The sequence below is a fragment of the Triturus cristatus genome, chromosome 12 (assembly GCF_964204655.1).
Source record: "Triturus cristatus chromosome 12, aTriCri1.1, whole genome shotgun sequence".
Taxonomy (NCBI): Eukaryota; Metazoa; Chordata; class Amphibia; order Caudata; family Salamandridae; genus Triturus; species Triturus cristatus.
In genome coordinates, this window is record NC_140595.1 from 571198618 (window position 1) to 571225343 (window position 26726).

General features: G+C 42.4%; 1 protein-coding gene across 2 annotated transcripts in view; it reads left to right on the forward strand.

Annotated features, from left to right (window-relative positions):
- The window catches only part of N4BP1 (NEDD4 binding protein 1), a 241775-nt gene that overhangs the window by 198056 nt on the left and 16993 nt on the right, over positions 1–26726 (forward strand). Inside the window, exon 7 of one of the 2 annotated variants that reach the window (XM_085639352.1) lies at positions 888–2678. The exons of the other annotated variant lie outside the window; for it this stretch is intronic. Coding sequence (XP_085495478.1) covers positions 888–903 — 16 coding nt within the window. The 3' untranslated portion in view covers positions 904–2678. Of the gene's footprint in view, positions 1–887; positions 2679–26726 lie in introns of those variants that run through there. 2 annotated transcript variants of the gene reach the window in all.

A 26726-nucleotide genomic window follows, 5' to 3' on the forward strand; every position in this document is an offset into this window, starting at 1 on the left:
CCTGACGCTTAATTCCTAGAATTTTGGAATTGAGTATTCATCTCTGGCTTTAAATTATTTTGCATTTATCACAGCTTTTTAGAAGCTATTGTGAAAGTAATGGGTAAGTGTGTTGAAATGGTTCATTCATTAAAGGGTGTTAGCCACTTCGAGGATGGAGCTGACACTTAGTGGACCAGTGGCAGCTTTCGATAGTGGACATTGTTTCAGTTATTCTCAAAAATGTTAATGCTGAGATTCAAGACTTGTGTGTGTGTTTGTGATTGTGTGTGTGTGTAGGATTCTATAGTGATCTCTTTATGGTATTCTAAATATATATTAACGTTGTCATAAGGGCTGCTTCAAAGATTTTCCTTTTTTGTAATCGCATTGAAACAGAGGTGCATGGTGTTATGTACTCTGGATTTGTTTTGCCAATGGTAATTTGATCATTAAGATGAGTTTGTTTTCGTATTTTTGGCATTCCGTCTTTGCTCTCTACATCTTTTACCAGCGTAATGAGACTTGTAATTTCTATTTTAGGGTAGAGATAGTATGATCCTCACAAGTACAGCTTGCGACAACAAAATACAGTATATCAATCTGTGTGCCAGTTGTATTCTTTAGAAACACCTCTGTAACACCATCAGGGCAGTAGGGTTGGAAAGCAGTTTGTATTTCAAAACTGGTATTCTGTTATCTGGGTCACTGTGACTGCTACCTATTGGAATTTTATAAGAGATAAGCCCTCCATTTAGCAAGTAGAGCATCTTTTAGTGTGCTCAATGAGAGCATTATGTAAAAAAACTATTTTACTATGCATGCATTTCAAATGAGAACACGTGTAAATGATGATAGTTGTAACAGATTTTCAAGCAGTTGTCTGAAGATGCGTTTATGTTTTGTAGTTTTTCAACCTGGTGAGAAAAGTTTGTGGCTGAAACGAGAAACGTATTGGTTGCCTGGTTGGTCAAGTTTTTGTCTACATCCATTTAGAAAACCTGAGTTGAAGCTGTGGCTCACTTGTGTGATGGAAGACAATGCTTCGGAACAAGATTTGAAATCACTATGGAATTTCGTAAACTGTCAAAAGGCTACTTGCTGAACATATTCTCAACAAAGATCCTTGATGGAAATATTTCTTTGTCACCGAATGTGTTGCTACTTCTCTGACAATTTCCAAAAATATTGACAAATTGGTGCCTTATACTTTGTGGTGCATTGTAGAAAAGTACCAAAGTCTACACTTTTGTTGGAATCTCATTTCTTCCCAAGAGCGCTTGAATGATATTAAATATGTTAAGACCATATGGCTTCCACAGCATGTGCCAGAAACACTTGTGAGGAATACTTACAGCCGTGATTCTCTAACCCAGCCCTACGTTATACCTGTTAGCATGATTGGCACTAACTTTGAATGCAGAATGCAAAAAGGTTTGAAGAAAGCATAGTAGCAAAACATGTTTCTTGTAAATATTGTAAGTAAAGATACCAAGCTAATTGTTGAGTATCTTTCAAGAAATATTGTTCTGTTCCATATAGAATAGTAATCCTGGTATTGTTTCTAAATTCACTTTCTGTGATTGCATTGATTTCTCCGTTCAGCATAATATGTGGTTCCCGAGCAATGTCTAATAAAACAGCTCTGCTTGCAGCAGCACTTCATATCCAGATGCTAATTCATGATGGATATGTCAAGGGTCACAGCACTCAAGCACTTTTTTGATACAGGGGTTGTTGGTAAACTCCAATGATTTTGGTCTTCATTCAGAAGGTAATACACAGAGATTCTTTGGAGGATTTGTTAGGAATAGGAAACTGTGACTGCCAGTTAAATACGGAGTGATGGACAAATGTAGATTTTCTTTACATAAATAATTGGGTTGATGCTGCTGATTTGTGGACCGATTGATTTTTTTATTTTGTTAAATAAAATCACTGTGATAAGGGGGATTTTTTTATGATATTGAAAGGTGTCAAGATCATGACTAGAAAAGTTTGACATTTGAAAACCAAGTACTTAAGCCAATTCGATCTAATTGTAGTAAAATATTCCTATGTACTTCTCTTGAACTGCTGTAATCGTGGGGGTGAAAAAGCACCAATGTTTATTGTAAAGGTTAATCTGGGAGTAGCACTGTGTAAAAGTTCTAAATTTCAGTTGCAGACTGACTTGAGTGGTTCAGGTGTACAGATGTGTCAAATAACCGCAGAACTGCATTGGATATCATACTTGAGAGGACACATTATCGGGTATCGCAAAATGTCTTTGATTTTAGTTTAATGCATCAGTTGTGGTCCAATTTCCTTGTTACGTTTTCTGGGCATGTTCGATTTCAAAGAGACGGGCTAGGATTTGGCTTTCTTGTATTCTGTCTTCCAGCTTTTTTTTGCATGTGCCTCAATATTGTCCATGAAGTTGAACAGAGATTAGTGTAATCCAATTTAAATTGAGCTGCCCTTAAAGGTTTATTATGTGTGCGTTTCTGAGAGATTCTTAATTTATTACAATTGATTTTTGTATCATTGACTTGATACTTTTACATGTTGCAATAATTCATTGTGCATCGTATCCAGTTGAGTTGTATTAACTTTAAAAGTGTTGCACGATTGGGAGGGTAGTTGGAAGCGATCCCCAAATTACAGATTTTATATTTTTGTTTGCATTTGGACATCTCAATAAAATATTTTAATTTGAAGTAGATGGCCAAGACTAGTTTGTTTACGTCAGTGTGTTGCTCTTCATGGTAGGACAGCAGGAAGGTTGTGTAACCTGTGTAGTTCCACATTTTAGGTTTGTTGTACTGCTTGCAGTACATGAGTACTGTACTGCCAATAGGGCATTAAAGCAACCAGTACAAGAAAGGCGCAGTGATGTATTTTCAGCGTATGAAATGTCAATCATACTGGGAGGTATAAATGTGTAAAAATTTAGCCTGAAAGTGTATCCTTACTGTGTACCACAGATTTTGATGCCTTTTTAAGCACTATGACAGCTGTTACTATTCTCCATGAAAATGGTATTCATCATATCATCCCGAAAAGAGTAAGATTTAATTGACCTTGCTGGACCTCGAACTTGTTACATGTAGACCACGCAAATGTGTCCAGAAAGTGGTGTAGTTTGTATTAAACCTTCTTTCTTTCGCTGTTCTATTGTTGAAGCTACCTTGCTGTCATTTCCTTACCACCTCTACTGATGATAATGCATGTTATCTAAATATTTGAATACCCGGGGTTATAATAAGTTTTGCCACCCTTGAATATTTTCTCTGCCTTGCCTCCACTTTTGGAGAGATGTTTTGAAATACCTCTGCTTCTAGGAAGTACGGAAATGTTGGAAGCAGAGGTGTGGAATTTAATAAAATATTTACATGTACATGAGGCAGGTTGCTTCCTAAACCTACTTGTCCTGTAACAAAATACACTTGTCCCTTTGGTGCCATATAGTACGGCGCCAAATTAAGGCAGCAATCTCATTATATAAGAGCTCTGATATAGCCTCTCTGATTATGCCAGGGCTCATACCATAGTAATGTTTGAAAACTTGCAATCACCTTATGTTGCCACGTTTCTTCAGATCTACATACTGGGGCTTAAGGTAGTTGTATGCAATTGTTCCATGGTTAGAATGCCCTTTTGAGTCTATGAAAACCTACTGACTTGCATGTTTTAAGGGTTTTAAACCACTCTTCACTAAATTTTTCCATACTGAGAAATGTTGGTCATTTACTCCTGACCATGCAGAAGTAAACTTCCTTCCAGAATTGGGGGGGAAAAAAGTGGTTGGAGGGAAAGTGCACTTGCAAACACTCAGATTTTCGCATGAGCAAATCTGCACATCTGCACATTTGCTCATGATAAAATGTAGTTCACAAATTTTCTAGGAGTACTATTTCTTGCCGTACTTCTGTGAATTCACAAAAGCCATATATCTGCACTTATATTGTGGGTGCACTTCTGAGATGCGTTAATATTTGTCTGGCGTTAACCATGACCTTTTTGTGTTTATTAAAATTCTCTCTCTCTCTGTATCGGCTGGTTTCACTGTGATTCCGCTCTTTCACAAGGAGCATATCGACACACAAAGTAGTTTTGTTCAGTGCCAGTAACCACTGTGGCAGTGTGTGCTTTGTGACCAAAAACAGTGTTTGCTTTTGCCAATGTTTGTTATAATGGTGAGTGCCCAACAGATCCCACCACTATAATGTTTTACAAAAACCATACCAAAACAAGTCATACATTGACAAAACTAAAAAGCTGACCACCGATTTCAAACCTGTTGGCTTTGCCAATGCTTGTTTATTTTTGTTTCCCATAATCTTTTTGAAACTGGTTACACTGATTTTCCATTATGAATATTTTTGAAAATTACTAGCATGCATAAACACATTTTACTAAATACTGCTGCAAAGAAATGGTACCCAGAAAGTTTTCAGTAGTTTAGCTAAAAAATTTTTTTTCCTACCTTCACTTTTTTTAATGAGCATTTTATTTTGAAAGCAAAGAATCATCAATCTTGCTTTCAAGCTTCTGCAAATATTTGCATCTAATCAGAGAGCATTCTGGGTGTATTATACATATTGCTAAACTGAAAATCTGTACACATTTTTATATAGGAACCACTGTCAGAAGTTCAGTCAGAAGGTGCCAATGTGCATTCCTTTAACTGGCCTACTCTCATCTGCCAGAGAAAGGGAGTAGTTGATTTGGTGTGACTTCACAGCTGTGCCTTATTTAAGTGCGGACACTCCCTTCAGCATCCTTCCCCTCTCTAATTTGCGTGCCTAGGAGGAGAGACAGATTTGTTGTGATGCTGCACAATAAACTTAGCATTGCTACACCTAGCTTTGGAGGATGTGCGGACAATTGATAACACATAATACCATGCATGCAACATAATTAATGGCGCTGGCAACTTGTTTGTGGATAAAAGGTTGTAAATGTATTTGTTAGACAGGGTAGGTTGGCTTGTGAGCGATCCAATGTCATCAGTGAGTTCATTAAAGAGTTGATACCCATCCTGTGAAAGCTAGAGCTGTCCTGTTGGTAATATAAACACCAATTTGCTTAGATTCTTTAAAGTTCATTCACATAGAGTGGGTAGCCACCCTACTCTTTTCTTGTCATGCTCCTGACAAGTCAGAGCGAGACCCCGGCCAGTCTCCACAGTTGCTTAGGATTTCATCTGTCCCTTGAGGGATTAAGGAGCGCCGTCTCGTTATCCCAGGCCCCGCTGTATTGACTTCAGTGACTGGAGGCCCTTGTAGTTGTTAGATGCTTTAGAATCACCCTGTAACTCCACCATGCGATGCTGAAAGTAACATACACTAATTATTCTCCTTTAACTTGCATGAATCCAGGTAGGGTGGATGGGGAACGTTGACCACAAATTGGCCAAGCCCAGTTCACTGACCCCTTATAAGACCCTCCTTCTGTTCTTACTCCTCTCATGATATCACAGGGCAATAAACTTAGGGGGCGCAGCCCTCGACCTACTGTGGTTCTTACTATAAAAACCTGCCATCCTATATTGTAGGGGAGCAACACTACGATGCTGTACTATCTGTTGCTCTGCAAGTCATTTGGCCAGCTGCTTGGAGGTTGTGCTGACAACTGAGAACACCTAATAAATACCATGCATGCCACGAAATAGATGAGGGACTCGTTTATGGATAAAATTTCCCATGTTTATTAGACTTTGGGTTCGCTTACGGGCTATCCAGTTATCAGCGGGTAGTTCATTTAACAGTTGACACCCATCCTCAGAAAGCCAGAGCTGTCCTGTTGGTTGTATCGACACCTGTGTGCTTAGATTCTTTACAGCTCATTCACTTAGAGTAGGTAGCCACCCTACTCTTTTCTTGTCATGCTCCTGACAAGTCAGAGTGAGATCCCGGCCGGTCTCCACAGTTGCTCAGGATTTCAACTGTCTCTTGAGGGATAAAGTCATGACATCACATCCTTACACGCCGCCCGCCGTAGTAACTACCAGTGACCCGAATAATTTTTTTGGCTCCAAGATACACTATCTGAAGGCCCTTGTAGTTGTTAGAAGCTTTAGAATCGTCCTGTAACTCATCCAAGCCTTAGAGATTGTACTGCAAAATAACAAACTCCCACATGTGTGCTGTTTCCTTTATTTTACTAGCACTTACAGCTTTCTGCAAGGCTTCATGAATATTGAGCAGGAAACTGACCACCCAAGCATTATATTACAGCTTGCCATGTGGTGCAAGGCTCTCATTCAGATGCTTACTCCGTAAACTATGTGTAATGAAGATCAAATAAACAGCTCCTAAATTTTCCACATTGTGAGGTTAATCCTCCTGGCCAGTTTAGAAGTATCTGGCGAACTATCTCCATGCTCCCCCTACACAGCAGAGGCTGGCAAGCCACGTCATGCTCATTAAGCGCCCACGATCACTTTCACCCGCGATCACTTTCACGGCGCCCCTTTGATGATCTCGTTCAAAGAACATCAAACAACATGTTGTTGTGTTAATGCTTTGCTGCACCCGTTTGACTTACAATGTGCTTTCTCTTTCCACAAACTCTGTTGTGTTCCTTGATTTTAAGATGCTTTTAGTATTACTGTTTTGTGACTTAAAGAACATTAAGTAACTGTTACTGTGAAACTGGACAACGTTCACAGTGTGTATTTCTGATCGCAGCAGCTGCTTCATGTCCGTTGCACCATTCAGGGAGTCCTTTCGTTGACGCTTTCGTGAGGACATGATGAGGAAGCTGGAAACTTTTGGCACATTCTCTTTAAAAGCGCGACTGGTTAATCGATCAGACCTATGTAGCGCTTTAGATCTCAAAGCGCTATGGTGGGTGCAGCAGTTACAACTCATGAAATATGGGATGCAACTCACAAGGAGGGGGCAGGTTTGAGTGCACATTGGCTGCAATCGAACTCTTAAGATGATGGGCTGTGTGTATCCATTATCAGCACTCAGTCTTCGCTAAGTGTTCTTGTTTGTTTTGTTGTGTTAATGCTTTGCTGCGCCCGTTTGACTTACAACGTGCTTTCTCTTTCCACAAACTCGATGTTTGTGTTCCTTTATTTAGAGATGCTTTTAGTATTACTGTCACACACACAACCGCACACACAACCACACATACAACCACACACAACCACACCCACACACCAACCCCACACACCAACCCCACACACACCGACACACACACAACCGCACACACACACAACCGCACACACACACAACCGCACACACACACAACCGCACACACACACAACCGCACACACACACAACCGCACACACACGCAACCGCACACACACGCAACCGCACACACACGCAACCGCACACACACACAACCGCACACACACACAACCGCACGCCACCACAACCGCACGCCACCACAACCGCACGCCACCACAACGGCACGCCACCACAACGGCACGCCACCACAACGGCACGCCACCACAACGGCACGCCACCACAACGGCACGCCACCACAACGGCACGCCACCACAACGGCACGCCACCACAACGGCACGCCACCACAACGGCACGCCACCACACCTACACGCCACCACACCTACACGCCACCACACCTACATGCCACCACACCTAATCACACACACACACACACACACACCACCACACACACACACACCACCACACACAACCACACCAAGCATTGGCATAGCCAATAGGTCTCGCCTTTGGGACCTTATAAGTGTTTAGCCACGCAACAGTTGATGTGGTTGCACCAAAGATATTGTGCTGCATAACTAAATACTTAGAAGGTCTCAAAAGCGAGACCTATTGGCTATGCCAATGCTTGTTTGGATTTACATGCTGTACATTATTCCGCCATCTAGTGGTTGGGCCCCGAATTGTTTTTTTTTTTTTTTTTTTTCTTTCTACTTTGGAAGCGTCCTCTACCACCATTTGGAGCTAGGTCCATTCATTGTGTGACGGCAGATAGCACCCCTAAAGCTCTTGTGCGTGGTAGCCATCTTCAGAGTCTTTTTTCCACCGTTGGATCTGGAAGCAAAGCGAGACAATCCGAAGTTTTGGACGAAATCCCCAAAAGAATCAAGGAATTTGAATGTGAACCATTTGTCATCGACTGAAGACACCGGGGAAAGAAAGAGACCCCTGGACACCTTTCCCCGTCGGGGGACCCCGATGGAGCAACAACAAAGATGGATCAAAAGAGGGAGAGGTAGGGGCCATGGAAAATACCCCTTTCAAATTTTGCTTAAAGTGCCACCACAGGTTTGCACAACGCGATCCACACAACATTTGTAACCTCTTCCTGCAGAGAGATCACAAGGATAAAGACTGCGAGGCCTGTGCGGTGTTCGTGTCGAAGACACTCAAGGTAGGCCGAAATCGGATGGAGGACCATTGCGCAACCATGCTCTAAAGCCAGAAACGACCATCGATGAGGTACTTGGGTCTCTCAAGCAACGAGAACGTCCAGGGAGTGGCCGCAGAATCAACACACGGGTGTCAGACCTCGAGATCCGAGAAGAGGCGTATCGCGTAAAAGGCGACGAAGGACACAGAGAAGACAACGGACTAGGTGAGACACCCTCACCGGTCTGAAACCAAGGTCCTCGAAAAGAAGGCGCAAGTGGCAACCCAGGCATCGAAGAAAACTATGACAGCGGGTCAGCAGTTACCCAAAGAAACGACTAAGGCAGGCGCTGAAAGAGGCCGCGAGCGAAAAGACCACAACCTTGGAGGCAGAATCCACCACACCCAAGAAGAGGAACTACCCATCCCCAGATGCCGAAAGGGCCCTTGAGGTAGAGAAAATGAAGAGACGCCTGGATGTGGAAATGGCGACACTCCAACGGGGTTCGCCAAGGCGCTGAAGAACTCTGACTTCCCGCAAAACCTGCCACCGCCGAAAGCTCTGGCAACCCCCGAACCTCACTAAGAGAATGTCGAAGAGGAGCTTCACACTCAAGAAGTGGAGCAGGCCTCTGGGATTTTCGAGGAAGGATGGAACAACCTCGACACAAAGCCCAGAAGAAGAGGACTGTAGCTATCCCTCGAAGGTTTCGCCACCAGACAACAGCCTTCTACAACCACCTCATCAAGCGAGCAGCTGATACCATCGGGGTCCCCTTAGAGGAGGAGAAAGGAAACTCCTGCTCCCACCTAAAGTCTTCAACATCTTCCAGCAAGGGGACACAATATCTCCCAGTGCTACCACTGGGAGATATTGTGTCTTGCATCTTGGACCAGGCAAGGAGGCTTTCAAGGAGCCTGCCTCTGCCTCTGCAAAAGGGGTAACCCCAAGGGTGGAGAAAAAATATAGGCCTTCACGAAGGACCCTAAATACATTCAGGGAAACAGTGCCAGACTCCATCATTGTCGCCACAGCAAGAAGGAGGAGCAACGCTCACTCCTCCACTGGCCCTCTTCCAGAGAGAGAAAGCCAAAGAATGGACATGGTAGGGAGAAAGATGGAGAAGGAAGCTGCAACACAATGGCACATTGCTAACTCCAATGCCCTCCTGAACAGGTATGGCCACCAACAATGGGATGACATCGAAGAACTGATGAACAAGCTTCCAGAAGAGGATAAAGAGGGCAAAATCCATCATACATGAGGAAAAAAAATAGCAAACACCTGCCTGAAATCCGCTCTAGACGCAGTCGATACAGCCAGCAGACAAATGTGCACAGGCACAACGTTAAGAAGGCATGCCTGGCTTCAAATATCAGGCTTCAAGCAAGAGGACCAGACCTCAATAATTAACAAACCCTTCACAGGAGACGCCCTGTTTGGAAGTGAGGTAGGGACAAATCCCTTCAACAAATGAAGGACAATGAGATGGCCAGGGTTATGGGAGCCCTACAACAGAGGGGCACCTTCAAGAGAAGAGGCTTTAACCTCAGAAGACCCAAAGGAAGGAGAGTTTTCGCCACAGGCCAACAACAACAGCAAACACAGGGTGGCGGACAGCAATCTAACCAGCAGTCCTGCTACCACGCCTGGCAACAGCAACCAAGGCAGCCTTTTCGGGGCAGAGGAAGAGCTAATGGAACCCTCGAGAGGGGAAGAGCAAACTCCAAGTTGCTTGCCCACAACAAAAGGCCCCCACACAACACCAGTGGGAGGCAGAATAGCGTGCCACCTACTTCAGTGAGAAGACTTCACCACAGACAGTTGGATTTTAAATGTGGTACGCCATGGCCATTGCATTGAGCTGACAAACCTCCACCAAACCCACCAAAAAAAGAAGTTCCAAGGAACAGAACTCTTACAATTAAGACAGAAAATAAAGGAACTCCTACAAAAACGAGCAGTAGAGATGGTGCCATGGAGGGAACACTACAACGGAAACTATTCACCTTACTTCTTGGTACCAAAGCAAGATCTCATGCTGGACCCATCTTAGACCTCGGATTCAGAAACAAATTCTTTTGCACGCAGCATATCAAAATGTCGACACTACAGGAAGTAATCCACCAGCTACAAAAAGGGGATTTCATGTCAAAAATATATCTAAAAGACACCTATCGGCACATCCCCATAAACCAAGCTCACAAGGAATACCTCTGGTTCTTCCACGAGAACACTCGCTATCAATTCAAAGTCCTGCCCTTTGGCATATATTCGGCACCAAGAGTCTTCACAGAGTGCCTAGCAACAGTTGCTGCATCCCTAAGAAGCAGGTGAACCCACGTTTGTCTCTACCTAGACAACTGGCTGCTGAAGGCAAACTCAAAGCAAAGATGTTACACACATGTTCATCAGGTGATCACGACACTGCAAAAGGTTGTACGGGCATACCCAGCCCAAAGGAGAATACAAGCTATCAAACAAACGCTTCCCCTACCAGAGGGGTCAGTCTCTGACAGTGAGGACTGTCATGAAACTCATGGGCATAACAGCATCATGCATTCCCCCTATCACTCATGCACGCCTCCACATGTGCCCTCTGCAGGTGGGGCTATGCAGCAGTTAGTCACAAACCACAGGAAATTGGTAGGATCTAGTGGTTGTAACAGAAAATGTTCAGATGGAGCTACAATGGTGGGCATCCAAGAACCTAACACTAGGCAGATCTCTCAAAAGACCAACTCCCTCAGTGAACATCACAACAGATGCGTCCCACAAGGGTTGGGGAGCACATTCAAGAAACAGGAGGGTATGGGGTCAGTGGAACAATGCAGACTCTATAAAGCACATCAACTTCCTAGAGATGAAGTCGGTGTTCCTGGCACTAAAGGTATTCCAAGCCCACATAGGAGGGATGATAGTATTGATCCAGACGGACAATACCACAACAATGTTTTACCTCCACAAACGAGGATGAATGAAATCATTCACCCTAAGCAAACTAGCTCAGGAAATATGGAAATGGGTCAATTCAAAGAAAACCAGGCTACAGAAAATTCACCTACCAGGAAAGGACAACACCGAAGCGGATCAACTCAGCACACAGAACAACAGCTCGCACGAATGGGAGATAAAACAAAGGAGCCTGCAACAGGTCTTCAACCTCTGGGGAACTTCAGAAATAGACCTATTTGCAACAATGGAGAACAAACAATGACAATCCTTCGCCTCCAGGTTTCAACACCACCTATCAGAAGAGAATGCCCTGTCACTAAACTGGTCTTGGACATTTGCATACACAAGTCCTCCAATTCCTCTACTACTAAGAGTTCTGGGGAAAGCCAGACAACCAGGAACAAACCTAATACTCATAGCCCCTCAATGGGCAATACAAACCTGGTACTCAAGCCTACTCCAACTGTCCAGGGGACAGATGATCAAGTTCAAGGCAGACTAGGAACTCCTCACAATGCAAAGGAGTCAAATCTTTCACCCAGAACCAGTGACGCTCAGCCTAGCAGCCTGGCTCTGGAATACATCTAGTTAGGGCATTTAAACTTACCGCAAAAAACAATGGAAATTCTAAAGGAGGCAAGAAAACAAACCACAAGACTGCTACGCAGCTAACAATTTCTGCCACTGTATGTGATGGCCATTCTATAAGTATTATGTGCAGTTACATAATGGAATCCTGTTCTACTTCGTAATTCACTGCCGCAAACGTTGCACACCATAATGCCTAGAATGCATTGATTTTCACTGTAACAATGTGTAATTCACAGCGGTTTGTAACATGCTGCCATCGCACTGCACACCGTGCCTTGGTGAACCCATGATATTCGATGGGAATTGAACATAAACCAAACACAGTGGCATTTACCGATCCTCCCCGGAGGACAAGTTGACAACGCTTCTAAGTTTCAGTTTTAACTAGATTCTTTATTATGAGATACACTTCTCGTCCAACAGTGTGAACATCATTCGTAGTTCTATTTGTGCTCATTCGTAACTTTGTGTAGTCAGTTTGATCATTTGATGATGTCCTGATCAAATACATGGTCAAAGATTAGGTGCTACTGTGACCATTCATGTCCATGCTGCAAACGAGGGGACAGGTGAGAGAGAATTACTTGAAAAGGACCCCAAGTACACTCTCCTTATCAGTCACTGACCAATGTGAAAGTACCTAGGTCCTTTGATAGGAGATTTGGAATCCCTTTATATCTAAATTTCAATTTCTGTAGAGATTTTATTGATATCTGGATAATAGTTTCTTAAAAAAAAAAAATGGACCTCACATACACTAGATGGCATTATAGGAGTTGCTCCTTCACCAGCAACAGTGTTCCATCACCATGAGCTATTTGTGCTGGAACTCTGTGGTTGAGTGAGGTTTTTGTAGGGGAATCTAGAAGTTGTTAAAGATGTGTGGCAGGTATGATAAAGCATGTTCATTATAGTGCCCCTCACACAGAATTTAAACATTCTATGCAAGATTGAGGCTGTTAGCACCGTAATAACCTATGGATCCAGTTAACACGCTTCTTCACTTTCTAAACACCTCTTTGGGTTGTCAGAACCTTATGCACCATTTATGCTTTCCCTAAATGGTCTCCTAACCCCATCTTACTAATGATGTTTTTAGTTAATGATTCTGAGGGTAAGTGAAATGTCAATCTGCTGTCCAGTTCTGCTAGGTTAAGTCTCCTGCTGGTATGGGTTTCCTGTTAGAAGGTAAAAATAAAACAAGTAATAGAGTAAATGCAATACTACCAGAATAGGCATGCAGTTAGTCTTGTTCTGCGTAGGTTCTTGTTTCCAAGAATTGACTCTTAAAATGGAATGAGCACGCATTCTCCATGTGGCAATACCAAGATATATTATTGCATACCAAACACAAGTTCCTCGCTGATTAAGTAAAGAGTAGTAGAGGGTATTACTAGCCAGAAAATACCCAAAGCCTTTGGTTCAGATGGCAATCTAGTATGCCGGTCATACCTTAGGCGCTGGGTTTTTGCATTCACTAGCCTCTGCTGCCCTGTGCGCTTGTGGTGGTGTACCAGCAATTTGTGGGATGAAATGTCTTTTGCTGGTAGCGCTGGTCTGCAAAGTCTATAATAACTATATTACGGGATACAGGTTGTTCAAACAGGACACATTATTCTCAACCTTTCACGGGGCTTACATGCCTGCCCAGCCTTGGAAGCCTTACAGTAGCTCCCTCAGGCACGTTGAGTGAAATGTAAAGTCTTCTGCTTCACTTTCAAGACTACGAAGGACCTTGATCATCAATTCAAGGTCTAAAGATTTAAGAAAAACCCCTCCAGCCGGTAGACTTGCTCATTATCTGCCAATCTCTTGAGTATTTCTAGATTCAGGAAAAAAATTAATGAGGATTCAGTATCTCAGTACAAGCATCTACTCTATGGAATTCCCTGCCCTTACCTGTACCCGTTATATTGAACTTGAGACTTTATTTATTTTCAACCTAAAGACACGGCTCTTCAAGAAAGTCTCTCACTGAGTCTGTTTTTCTTGTCTGAATTTTGGCTGAACGCCAAGAAACTGATGGCGAATGTGTAATATAAACTTAATATAAAAATGAGTAACAACTTTCATAAATTCTCCCATTCACAAGTCATAGGTTTTGGGCTATATCCCAGTTATATGATTCGGTCACGCGCAATAAAACCTGAGTGGTTAGCAGTCTAAAGATAATTCAACCTCCCCATGGTCAGTTTCCACAGATTTTTCATTCTGATTCAAACCACATGTTCGCATTGTCCTTTCTTGTGCATATCAAGCTGCTTTTAGCCAAGAATGTGCATACACCCAGTTTAGTTTATTTCACTGTGTTGGGTGTTGTTGCAAAAATGGAGGCATTTCATTTGTATTCATATTAAAGTCGAAAGTGACACTGAGGGATGTCATTGCTCTCCCCGACATTCTGATATGTTTCTCAGCAATGCGATTTTTTCCAAGTGTTTAGTTGTGTGCGCCTGTCTCAAGAATAGAAGTTAGTTACCCTTAAGTTGTACCTTTCGATTCTTATAACCTTCTAAAACCAACCCCTTCACAAAGAAATAATCCAGACTAAATAAATCAACATGGAATTTCATTTCCTCCCACTTTTTCGATGTTGCTGTTCCCGTGGTAGGAGAATTAGTGAGTGCAGATTTTTTTTTTTTTAGAACTCTTGTATTTTATGAAGACAAGGTCGTTATAAGGACATACCCTTCTCTTGTGTAAGGCTATTTACAAATCTCAATATCTCTTTGATACATATTTAACTGCCCTAATGCGGTGTGGGTCCACTTCTCAACAGTATGTACCACTAGCCTCATCAGTTGACATATGGTAGAACTGCATCAAATGAAGTGAAAGAATGCTTGAAACAGAAGAGTCTAGAGAATAAGAGTAGTAAAGCATAAACTAACTGAATATGTAATAATTTCCTAATATGAAAAGATCAATTGATTTCATGAAAATGTTGAAGATACTTATACATTCAAGTTTGCAAGCTAATTACTGTAACCGTTGTGGAAAAGGAACTTCTTGATCTTTATTGAATCCTATAGTTTTCAATTGAATAGTAGGTTTTTCTTTTGGAGCTAGCACATTAAAACGCATGCAAAGCAGTAGATCCAATGTAAAATATTAACAGATACATAAGAGATCCACATTAAAGTCAAATTTAATCTAATGGGATTCATGTCTTCCTGTAAAAGTATATAAAAAAATAGTCAAATTAAAACTTGTCTTTGACCGACTCAATTCATATCTAACATCTTCTTGAAAGCTAGCCCAGAGTGCTACATTTAGATCCATGCTGAATTTAAATGTTGCCAAGATACAAGAGGCACTAGAATATTATTTTTGGACTCTGTCAGTAATCCTTTATTTGGAACTTCAAAACTATATAAAGTTTACAAAACCATTAAAACTATATACATAAATATATATATAAAAAATTAAATAAATCCATAAAAATATATTTTAGGACTCTTAATGCTGGTGTGTGATGTATGAAACCCAAGGTGACACAGTGGCCAGATCCATTTTTTCCTTGATGATGAATATGAAGGACAAAAAATTAGAACATCTTCAATATTTTTCCACAATATTGCATGTTTTACAAAACCCATCCCCAACTCTGCTAGGGTTCCATTTGCACGTAAAATAGTTTTCACCTAGAGTCCCAATTCTCAACTTTATATATAGAGGTTTCACCTGAAGGAGTAATATTTCGTCCATATACGATTCAATGTACGTAACATATTAAATGTACAAACTTGTATCCGAGACTACAACTTCTTGTGCTCTATTGCATGATGTCTCCAGCACATGGTGACAAAGTAGATTTTAAAGTTCCCTTTGTAGCCTGTTTGATGGAGGCAAATATTTTCTAACCCCAGAGCACAGAACCATGTCTTGACATGGCATAACCATGGTAAGGCAGGAGTCTTGTCCAGTTTTAATATATCCTATCGTCCATTCCTGTATGACTCCAGCTCAGGAGTTGACTGTGCCCTTACCGATAACATCAGCAGTCTCATAGCAAGATTGTTTATTCTTTTAAGCCCAGTGGAAAAATAAGTGGTAATACAGGAGTGCTTTGGGGTAAATTTAAGTAAAGCTCTTACCAAATTGTTCTCTCGGCTGGTAAGTATGCTAACATTGGTCATTCCCCAAATTGCTGTTTGGGCCTTTGCTCTATAGATTTCCCCGAGGACCCACTTGTAGATAGTGTTGCTCTAAATAATTTCAGGATGGCCGCAGTTCTGTGGAGCACTATTGCTCTGCTATTTTTAATAAGAGGACTCCCAATCAAAGAATTGTCAACCCTGACTCCCAAATAATCAAATTTGTCTACTTTGTCGAACAGATCTCCCTATCTTGAGTCTATCCCTGAAAGACATGTGTGATCTGATGGCCTTAAACGTAGTTTTTTTACCGTTACCTTCGAGGGCTAATGGATCACTGAAGTCTTTAAACTTATGCAGCAAATTTTGTAAGCTTCAGGGTTCTTGAAATAAGCATGGTTTCGTCCGTAAAGGGGTGTACTGGGATTGGTATGTCATTAAGTTTAGGGGAATAATTAGTTTAATCCTCAGGACAATTAATTTTATCATTAGTAAAGCAGATATAATGGGTACAAGCACACACTCCTTGCAGACACCTCTATGTATAGGAATGCGCTCCGTGTGCTTTCTGTGTTTGCCCCACCATATCTGAGGATAATTTTGTCAAGAAGCCTTAGAACAACATTAATCAGCCCTACAAGAACTCAGACTTGAGGCTGTCCCTTAGCATTTGTCTGGGGACAAGATCAAATGCTACCCTCCGGTCAATAAAGGCAGCATAGAGGTGCCTGTCCCTTGGTTATCTTAGTATATTTCCAGATAATGAGTTCTAATCTAAATGCTTGGTCCTTCGTGCTTACTTTAGTTCTAGAGCCTGAACTCTGACTTGTTCATCCATAATTGGAGCTCAACTAACCGCCGTCTGCAGCAAACCTTCTGCGGGTTACCTGCAGGCTTACAAGTCAATAGTTGGTGGTATCTGTCATATCTTCCTTCATATAAGTCGTAACAATTTCTGCCCCCACCAGGTTTCCCCAGATATTTGCTCTGTTCATTATAGCATTGGCTAATAAATTAATATAGGATGCCAATGCTATAAACTCCAAACAATCTAAATCCCCTAGACAGGGTCCAGTGCTTTCCCCGCTTGCAGACTGTATATACAAGAGTTAAATCCTAGTTATCAATCAGATGTGTGGTATTATCGCGGGGAGCAAGATGGCGGCCGTAACCTCGGCTGTGTGAGGCAGCGTTTGCTCCACTGGACCACAACGGACTTCGAATGGGATCTTGCAGTGCTAGCATATCGCAATTCTGAAGAAAATCCGAACTGAAAAGATGAACGCTTAACTGACTGTGCTCTGTTGGATTACTGGCGGGTTACTGGCGGACCGTTTAAAGATAACTTCTATATCGCAGCTCCTACCTTCCAAGCCCAGCGTTTGTTTCTCCTACATTTTCTCCTGACTTCAAGAATGCCTCCGAAAGCTCCACCGAAGGCTCTTTCTAAGGCGGCGGCGGCGGCTGCTTTGAAGACCCGCGGCTCTGCTCGAAATGTGCAGGATATTGACACGGGGAGCTCCGGGTCTGTGCTTCCGAAAACGCGAGCGCAAGACTTGGATAAGCCTCTCACCTCACATCCCACAGCTGCTGCTACTTTGTCTCCAATGCTCGCTAGGGGGCAAACGCTACCGGATATTTTTGGCAAACTCAATGCAAGAGAGAAGTCTTCGAGTCAAAATTCAGCCGCCGGTGTGCTGCCTACTTCCCGAGATGCTGTTTCGGCTCCCGATGGCTTGGCCGGTAAGGAGGTGGGAAATCTGCATATAACCAGTGACTTTTTGACTCCTTCTACTACGCTAACTATGCAGGACCCATTAAATTTTACTCAAGAGGAGACACCCCGGGGCTCCGGTTCTTCCAATGCTATATCTCCCCCGGCCCATTGCATTCTGGGTAACGTAGTCCAATCATCCGATACAGCCAAATCTGGTATCTTGGAGCTGCCTGCTGATCGACCTCATCATGCTAGGGGGTCAGAGGTCAGTGAATCTACAGACAAGTTTTACTCTGTCTCTGATCACTCTGGCTCTGGGGAGGAGGACGACCCTGATTTTCAATGGTCCGATAATGACAGCGATGCGCCGGATTGGCGACCCAGTAAGGCTCCAAGGGATAAGGTGGCAGACACGGTACGCAAGGCACCTGGATCCAAGTCATCTTATCAGTACACTGCAAAAAATTCACAGAAAGATCCTCGAGATGGTCAATCCCAATCTGAATTACAGGAAACCTCAGGCAATAACGGAGGGGACTCATTTGATATTCCTGAAGAAATCTCCTTGGCGACAATCTATCATACTATAATGATGCATCAAGAGGCAACTAGGCAGGAAAATATCCGCACTCAAGGGGTTTGCCGCAAGATGCAAAACTCTTTGCGCCGTGTTATTAAGTCCTCTGTTGAGACGGTTGCAAGGGTTGCGGAAGCTGAGGAAAGAATATCAGCTTTAGAAGATGCCGTTGCATCACAGAAAGATCTAACTATAGAGGTCAAAGAACAACGTAAAGATATTTTATGGAAACTATCTGATCTTGAGAATCGGGCTCGAAGAAACAACCTGCGCGTCCTGGGGATTGAGGAGAATAAGGAGGGCGACGACGCTCGAATTCATAGTCGAACTTTTCTCAGATGCTTTCCCTGAGCTCACCCAGTGGGACTGGGATCTTCAGATACAGAGAGCGCATCGATTTCCATTTTCCAGGAAAAAACAGTCCTCTTCCAATGCCGACAATGTATATCCTCGAGCTATCCTGGTCTCCTTCAACAACTTTTTGGTTTTGGCCCGAGAGTCCATATTTGACCTAGCCAGGCCCAATAAAAAGAGGTCTGCCAAGGGTTGTCAATTTTTTGTCCGGCCGGACCTCTGTGCAGAGACTGTCGATCGACGTTGGCACCTACGGCAGTTAATCCCTATGTTTCAGGTGAAGGGGGCCCAGGTGTTTCTGCTCTTGCCGGCAAAATTGAAAGTGATCTTCAACAGCCAGACAAGATTTTTTTTGTCGGAAATACCCGCTAAGGAGTTCCTGGACTCAATTTAGTTAAACCTTTTAAGGTTTTCCCTCCTTTCTTATCTCTCCTCATTGCTTATTCACTATCTTTAAGCAGATTATATCCTATTTTGCTTTTTGGCCTTCAGGGAATGATACTTTCTACAGACATGTATTTTTGGGAAATTTTATTTGTTAAATGCTACCCAGGATCTCAGGGTCTTCCCCTCTTTTCTTGGGGGGGGGGGGGGGGGGGGTGTTCTTAGAGGAGGAATCGTAGGTCCAGTGAAGTGTGGGGTGACGCTTACTCAACCATCACAAGGACCTCAGTCCTGTGCTCCGAACGGGGGGAGAGGGGTAGGGGGGGTCAATGGGTGGGTGGGCGGGCTCAACAGGGGGTGGGGTGGGGGGTAGGGTGGGCGAACTGGGTGGTGTTGTGGTGGTGGTGGGTGGAAGAGGTGATTGGAATTACTGACATTAACTTCAGCGGGATGATTATAAATGCATGTAAGATATCGGTCATTCGCCCATTTTTCAAGGTGAACAGTAGGAGTTTATTCTATAAATTTCTAAATTATAGCTCAGATATATTTCGTTACTTTATATACATAACTAATAACAGGCCCTAGATTGACATGCGCAACTTGGAATATTTGCGGATTGAATGACCCCAAGAAGCGTAGGCTTTTTTACAAGCTGTTACAGATGATGCAAGTAGACCTAATCTGCCTCCAGGAAACACATATCCCTTGGGGTAGTCGCCACCATCTTAGATTTTTGGGGTACGATTTAGTGGCCTCCACTCGACAAACTTCCACTATTAGGGGTGTAGCTATTATTTCAAAAGCGCGAGTCGGGCAGGTTAAAAGGATTAAACAGGATAATTCTGGCAGATGGCTAATCGTTGAGCTGCTGGTTAACAATCGTCTGCTCTCTATATGTTCGATTTATGCATCTAATTTAGATGACCCGCAGGTTCTTATAGATTTAAATGTAGAATTAGCTATGTGGCCACACCCACTAATCTTCTGTGGAGACTTTAATATCAACATTCCAAGTCAGTTAGATATCACAAAGCATAGTGTGTATGCTGGGCGGAAACCCCAGGTTTACAAGGCGCTTCGTATATTACTCTCTGAACATGGATTGGCAGACTTATGGCATGTCAACTATCCAACCTATGATGGGTTTACTTTCTATTCAATACCTCATCAAAAGATGGTCCGCGTCGATTTTGTCTTCATGTCTCCTGAGGTTATGGGGTCTACTAAGATTAAAATTGACCCTCGGACCATATCAGATCATAATCCCATCATCTTTAGTTTTTCATGGGATCGCCCAGCTAATCAAATTAGGTCATAGACTTTCGATGGGAAGCTATTGCTTGATAAAATATACCAGGAACGGATGTCGGTTTGGATCCCAGAGTTCTTTGAAATCAACAGCCCTACTGCACCAGTTGGTATAGTCTGGGACACTTTTAAAGCCGCCTTGCGCGGCGAAACCAAGAGAATCGCATCCTATCGATGGCAAGTTGAACAGCAAACTCTTAAAAGTAGAGTAGCAGCACTTCAACAAGCAGAGCTGGACCTGAGCACCAACATTTTCAGGGGTGAGGACGTAACATCCAGCCAGAAAGCGGTTGCCCTGGCTAAGGCCAATCTTTTGGATCCTCTCTATGAGGACATAGCAACTAAGTATCTTCAATTTCGATCTTCGATGTATGAGGTGGGTGAAGCTGCTGGAAAGGTCCTTGCAAAACGCTTACAACAAAGAGCAATAGCTAACCAAATACTCAGGGTCAGGGATCAGTCCGGCACAGTACAAGATTCACCCGGGGGTGTTGTTAATACTTTTGTTGAATTTTACTCAAAGCTATATACTGAGGAGGCAAATATAATTGAACATCAACAAATCCAACTGGAACAATTTTTTAAATCCCTCGACACTCAGAAGGTCACTGCCGATCAGAATCAAACCCTTGCAGAACCCATTAGTTGGGAAGAAATTCTGGCTGCTATAAAATCTTTCTGCTGGTAAAGCAGCCGGGCCTGATCTCATTCATCTTGAATTTTATAAGACTTTTTCACACTTACTCAAGCAGCAGCTACTAGAAGTTTTCCAACTTGCTCAGACGGGGGTTATCCCTGATTCTTGGCGGCAGTCGACAATTGTAGTATTCAAGAAGAAGGGTAAGGATGAATTAAACCCAGCTTCATACCGGCCAATAGCATTAATAAATACTGACAACAAAATTTATTCAAGGATTTTAGCGTATCGGTTCGCGCAAATAATATCTCCTCTAGTTTCTGTCCGCCAACATGGATTTATCCCTGGCAGGGACACGACTGACCACATCAGGCGGGTTATTGCCCTCTTAGATTGGGCCCAGGTGACAAATTCTCCCCTCGGGGTGATCCTGTTGGACGCCGAGAAGGCGTTCGACAGGGTCTCCTGGGGGTACTTATGGGCTGTCCTACATTGGAAGGGTATAGCACCCGAATTCATACTAGCTCTACAAACCCTGTATATATCTCCAATTGCTAAAATTCGTATCTCAGGGAAGGAATCAAACTATTTCTCTATCAATAGGGGCACCAGACAAGGATGCCCCTGTTCCCCTCTTCTCTTTGCTTTATTCATTGATCCCTTTCTGTCCCTTATAGAAAAATCTCAAAATATTCCTCCAATCGTAGTTCAGGGTACTGAGTATAAGGCACTGGCACACGCCGATGACATAGTTGTTTTGACAGATAATGTTGCTGACTCTTTCCCGCTATTGGAGACTCTAGCAGTTCAATTTGGCTCAATTTCGGGCTATAAGTTAAACATTGCAAAAACACAAATTTTACAAACATCAGCTATGCCAATATCTCAGGTTCCCATTAGCACACAGGCAACATACTTGGGCATTCAGATTTCGGCCGAAGTCGATCAGATCTCTGACCTGAATTATCTCCCTGTTATTGATCTGCTTCACAATAAGTTAGAACGTTTGAATCATCTCCATCTTTCTTTATATGGGTGTTGCAATGTCCTTAAAATGCTCGTTCTCCCTAAATTTATATATTTATTTAGATCCATTCCATTATTAATTCCTAATTCTATCCTAGTAAGAGCTCAAAGGATCTGTCAAAGATTTTTATGGGCATACCGCAAGCCAAGAAGAGCTATTAAATGGATCTGCCTTCCACAGGATCGAGGTGGCTGGTCTGTCCCGAATTTAGTCAATTACTACTGGGCAACTATGATCCAGCAATTTGCCTTCCCATTATCAGACGAGATTACTGAGATACCATCATATTTGGCGCCATCAATATATTCAATTGCATTAGGAGATGCCACGAAAGGAATACTAACACGCATCCTAGAGCAAAGTTATTTTAAAAAAACGAGATTTAAGGTCGCATGGGCTCTATTTACGATTTGGCAAAAAATACGCCGCCTTTTTTCCATCCCTCAGCTTAATTACTATACGCCATTAAATGCCTCTGGCCTACTTCCAGCAATATTTCAAGAGGGTGTAGTCTCCATTTGGGCTTCTCAGGGCCTGAGGGAAATGGGAGATTTCGCTGATTCCGGCCGGATGGCCTCTTTTCTGTTTTTAAAATATAAGTTTCAATTACAGGCTAATCACTTTTTCAAATACTTACAAATCAGAAGCTTTTTAGATAAAAAAGCTCTGACAAACCTAATTCTGTTTGATAAAATTCTAATTATTGAATTAGTTAAAAAGAAAGCAAAAATTGGGATTTTATATCAAACTCTCCAATCCCAATATCCAGATGACCTATCTGATCATAATAATAAGTGGGCAACTAAATTTGGAGTACCCTCCATCGACTTGAAACTTCCATTGATGCTAGCCAGGACCGTTTTGGTCTCTGGCACTCTCCGTACTCAGTTATATGGCTATGTTTAATTTGTACTACACTCCGGCAAAATTGGTTAGATGGGGGACCACTAACGGGGGTAAAAGCTCATTCTGTGCAAGATGTAAACTTTCATCTGCTGATTCCCTCCATATGTTCTTCGATTGCCCCGAACTGTCTCTTTTTATCAATCAAATTGAAACTTTTCTCACACAGATCACTCAGTCTTCAATTAAAATTACTGCAGAAATGGTAATCACTGGGTATCAGTTTTCTATGACTTCTCAGAGATCAAGATATATGCATTCATTTTTGTTTATTGCAATTGCAATGGTTAGACTTTGTATTACCTCCCTTTGGATAAATCCTGAATCTCCTACTTTTTTCCATTGGCAGGCCAGGATGCTGGCATGGTTTAAACTAGAAACTGCTGTACAAAAGTTCAAAGGGAAAAGACGACACCTAATTGCTTCTAAGAATTGGGCTCCTTTTCAAGAATGGTTACAAAATTAATAGAGCATCTCAGCATATGTACTGGTTTTTTCCTATGATTATATGATAATAGGAGTCTGCCTTTAGTTTTTTTGTCTACAATGTCTTCCTGCTGTATAATTTTCTATTGATTTCTAGCTTGTATGATTATGCTTTATTGTCAATTCCTCTCCCACCACCACGGGAGGTATGTAATTAAAAAATCAAATAAATAAAAAAAAAAAAAAATGTGTGGTATTATCTAAAGGTCTTTAGCGCTTAGGTGGTACCAGAATGTCTTTAGAACACTTGATTTTTGAAGTGTTGCCACCCACACATGTGGTTGTATATAGGGGTAGGTTGAAGTGCCAGCTTCGGCTGCGGTGAGAAATAACGCTCCAAAATGAGATATTGTCCCTTTGATTGGATGCTTCTAATAGATCTGGTTAATTTGCATCACCCCAATTTATTTATTCCTGGTGTCGAAGGTCTGTTTGCAATGAGTTCCTGCAGTGGGAATAACTGCAGGCTTATGTGATTTGATTGCAATCATCAGCTGTGATTATACCTTATGACATTCACTTGTGTACCATTTTGAGAGCCTTTTTGTTTTAGGTGGCAAGGCCATCGGGCCTCTAGGAAAAGTACCTTTAGGTACTCAAAGCTAGCAATGAATTTCTAAAATTGGAATGCCACAACTAGAGGGCATTTGATATAAGAAGCTGAATTTGTATTAAAGAGGCCATGCATTTTTGTAACAGTATTAGGATTTGCTATAATGTCGGGCCATTTTATTGATTTTCATTTGTTCCTGATAATAGATTTTAATTTAGATGATCTAACCAAGGTAGAGAATCTTGTAATTTCTCCCTGCTAGCTGTAAGATGTGCATTATGATCACTATTCATTATGATCACTAGTCATTCTTTGCAGTTCTCTAAAAACTTGCCGTTGTCCCAGACGGAGACATCTAAAATATCATCATTGATTTATTTTCTATAATTGTTTCTCTTACGGACGTATGAAACCTATCTTTGTCAGAAATAAAGTGTCCATTACCAGTGTGTAGGCCATAGGAGAGGGTCAATGAAGCAACTTGGAGGGCTACTGCCAGCCAGGATTTATTTGGAGCCAGAGATGCACTGGATTTTGTCCTCTGGCTCTATGATGGATTGCATGCAGTTTTGAGGTTTGTATGCAACATTAACATTACCTTTCAATATGCATGAGTGGATGACTATCTTCAAGGCTTGTTAGGTGTTGTTTCAGGATAAATAGAGCTTGTGGCTGTTTGTTCTTGGGCAGATAATTATAGTTATTGTATAAGTTCATAGAGAAGCCACCTGTTGTGTGGATGTTCAGGTGGAGATTTTGACCCAGATTGTCAATCCACCAGAAGCTCTGCCTGCTTTTGTAGAATGGCTTCAGTGCAATATGTTATAGCCCTGTCTATGCACAGGCTCCATTGCCCAAGGTTCCTGGAACATTCGAAAGTAATAATGCTCAATGGAGTGAGCTCACTCTGGGTCAGGAAATTTATATCGTAACCCAGACAAGATTCATGACAAACTGTTATCCGAACCTGTTGAGAGCAAATGTCTTTTCAGACAGATAATCTCATCCTTCCTGCAAGGGGACACAGGCACAACTACATTGTTCACAGATAATAGTTAAGTGGCCCAAATAGATGAAATATCTGGTCTGTTGATCAGAGATGATCCACCATATGGGTGTTTGCGGAGTCCACATTACCTAGGGTGGAGGCTACTGGACTAAACCTCATAGGGCTGGCGTTGTGGTAGTTAGTGTGAACCAAGGGCTTCTAAAGAGAGCCATTCTTTCGGCTATGTTGCAGGATTTAATTTGAACTGAATACTGGTCCATTGGTCTAAATTGAACATGCGTAGGTTATTTAAGCTCCAGAGCTTTGCTGGTCAGTCATTCCACAGACACACCTCTAAGTGGCTGAAAGATCAAACACCTTATATAGAACTCCTGAGGGATTGTTTCTGCCAGAGATTGTATTGCTCTCAGAGGGATATAGTGCTTTAAGGTCTACTTTGTATGTAATACATTGTAGACTTCGAGAAGTTTTTATGGAACATGCAGAGTAATTTGCATCTCTGCCTTCAGTGGGCTGCCACTGAAATTCCTTCAAGTGAAAAGTAGAGAGTGGGGTGTAGTAAAGTGACTTTGATTGGTAGGTTATTCTGACTGCACATATCAATAGGTGTACCTTGTGAAAATATTTTGTTAGACCCAGTAGTTGTGAGATACAGCAAACAGACTAAACAATTCTAATGGTTCATATAATTGGTTTCCTTTGTACAGCCTGCACAAATGTAACTACTACCTGGCTTTATTTATCCGATCAAAATAATTTCTCATTTGGATGTGTGCCAGACTTAGATTCCTACCATGCTGAGACATGCATGAGTCGAGATATAGGCATGTTCTAGGTGGATCTTCACCAGTGAAGCAAAGGTCTAATGGTTTTCATTACTCACTGGCTAATTTCTTATGTGTTACAATGTTGCACAAATATAAAACTCTTCCTTTCCACATCTGTGCCCATTCAGTGAGAGCCATATTGCCACTCTCCATAGTGGAACATCTTTCAGGAAACCGAATGTCATCTGACTTCCACTGCCTTTAGTTAAAATGCTGCAAGATCATTTAGATCTCCCATAAATCTGAAAAACGTAGATTGGACCTAGCAGGATGTACAAGTTCTGATATGCTGCTTCCCCTCCCTCCTTATTCTTTGAAGATGCATCTACAGGCACAGGGACGTCCGCCTGTGACCAGAATGGTGTTCTCGCTCTCTCTCATATGCAACTTTGACTGGAGTGTACTGGGGTCCCTGCTAGCCAGGTCCCCACTACAAGTGTTCTTTTGCTCAAAGCTGTACAATTGTTTCCTCCAATTGGCCAAACCTTTCGCACCCTCTGTAAGTCCCTAGTCGATGGCATAACTGATGGCTAGTGCCTGAGGTAATAAAAAGGTCCCTAAGCCCACAAATTGTGCCACCCTAAGGGACCTCTCACCAAGCACTGGCAGGGCTACTATCGCAGGCTGCCTGTCTTTGAGCTGTCAAAAGTGAAAACACGACATGTCACACATCCCTTTGTGTCATGTCCCCTAACACTGCATGTAATATTTGTAATTCACCCTCACAGCAGGCCTGACAGCCCTAAGGCAGTGTGCTGAATATTACATGTGTGGGCATACCTGCATCAACAGATATTCCCCTGTGCTGGTCAGTCCTATTACTGCCAGTACAAGTGACCAGGGAAGCTATTTAAAAACATGTGGAGGGCACTGGGGAAAACTAGTTCCCCAGCTACATAATGGCTTCACCAAAGATAGGGATGTTTGGTATCAAACATCTCGTATTGGTAAACCTACACTTGTGCCAGTATTTGATTTACCAAT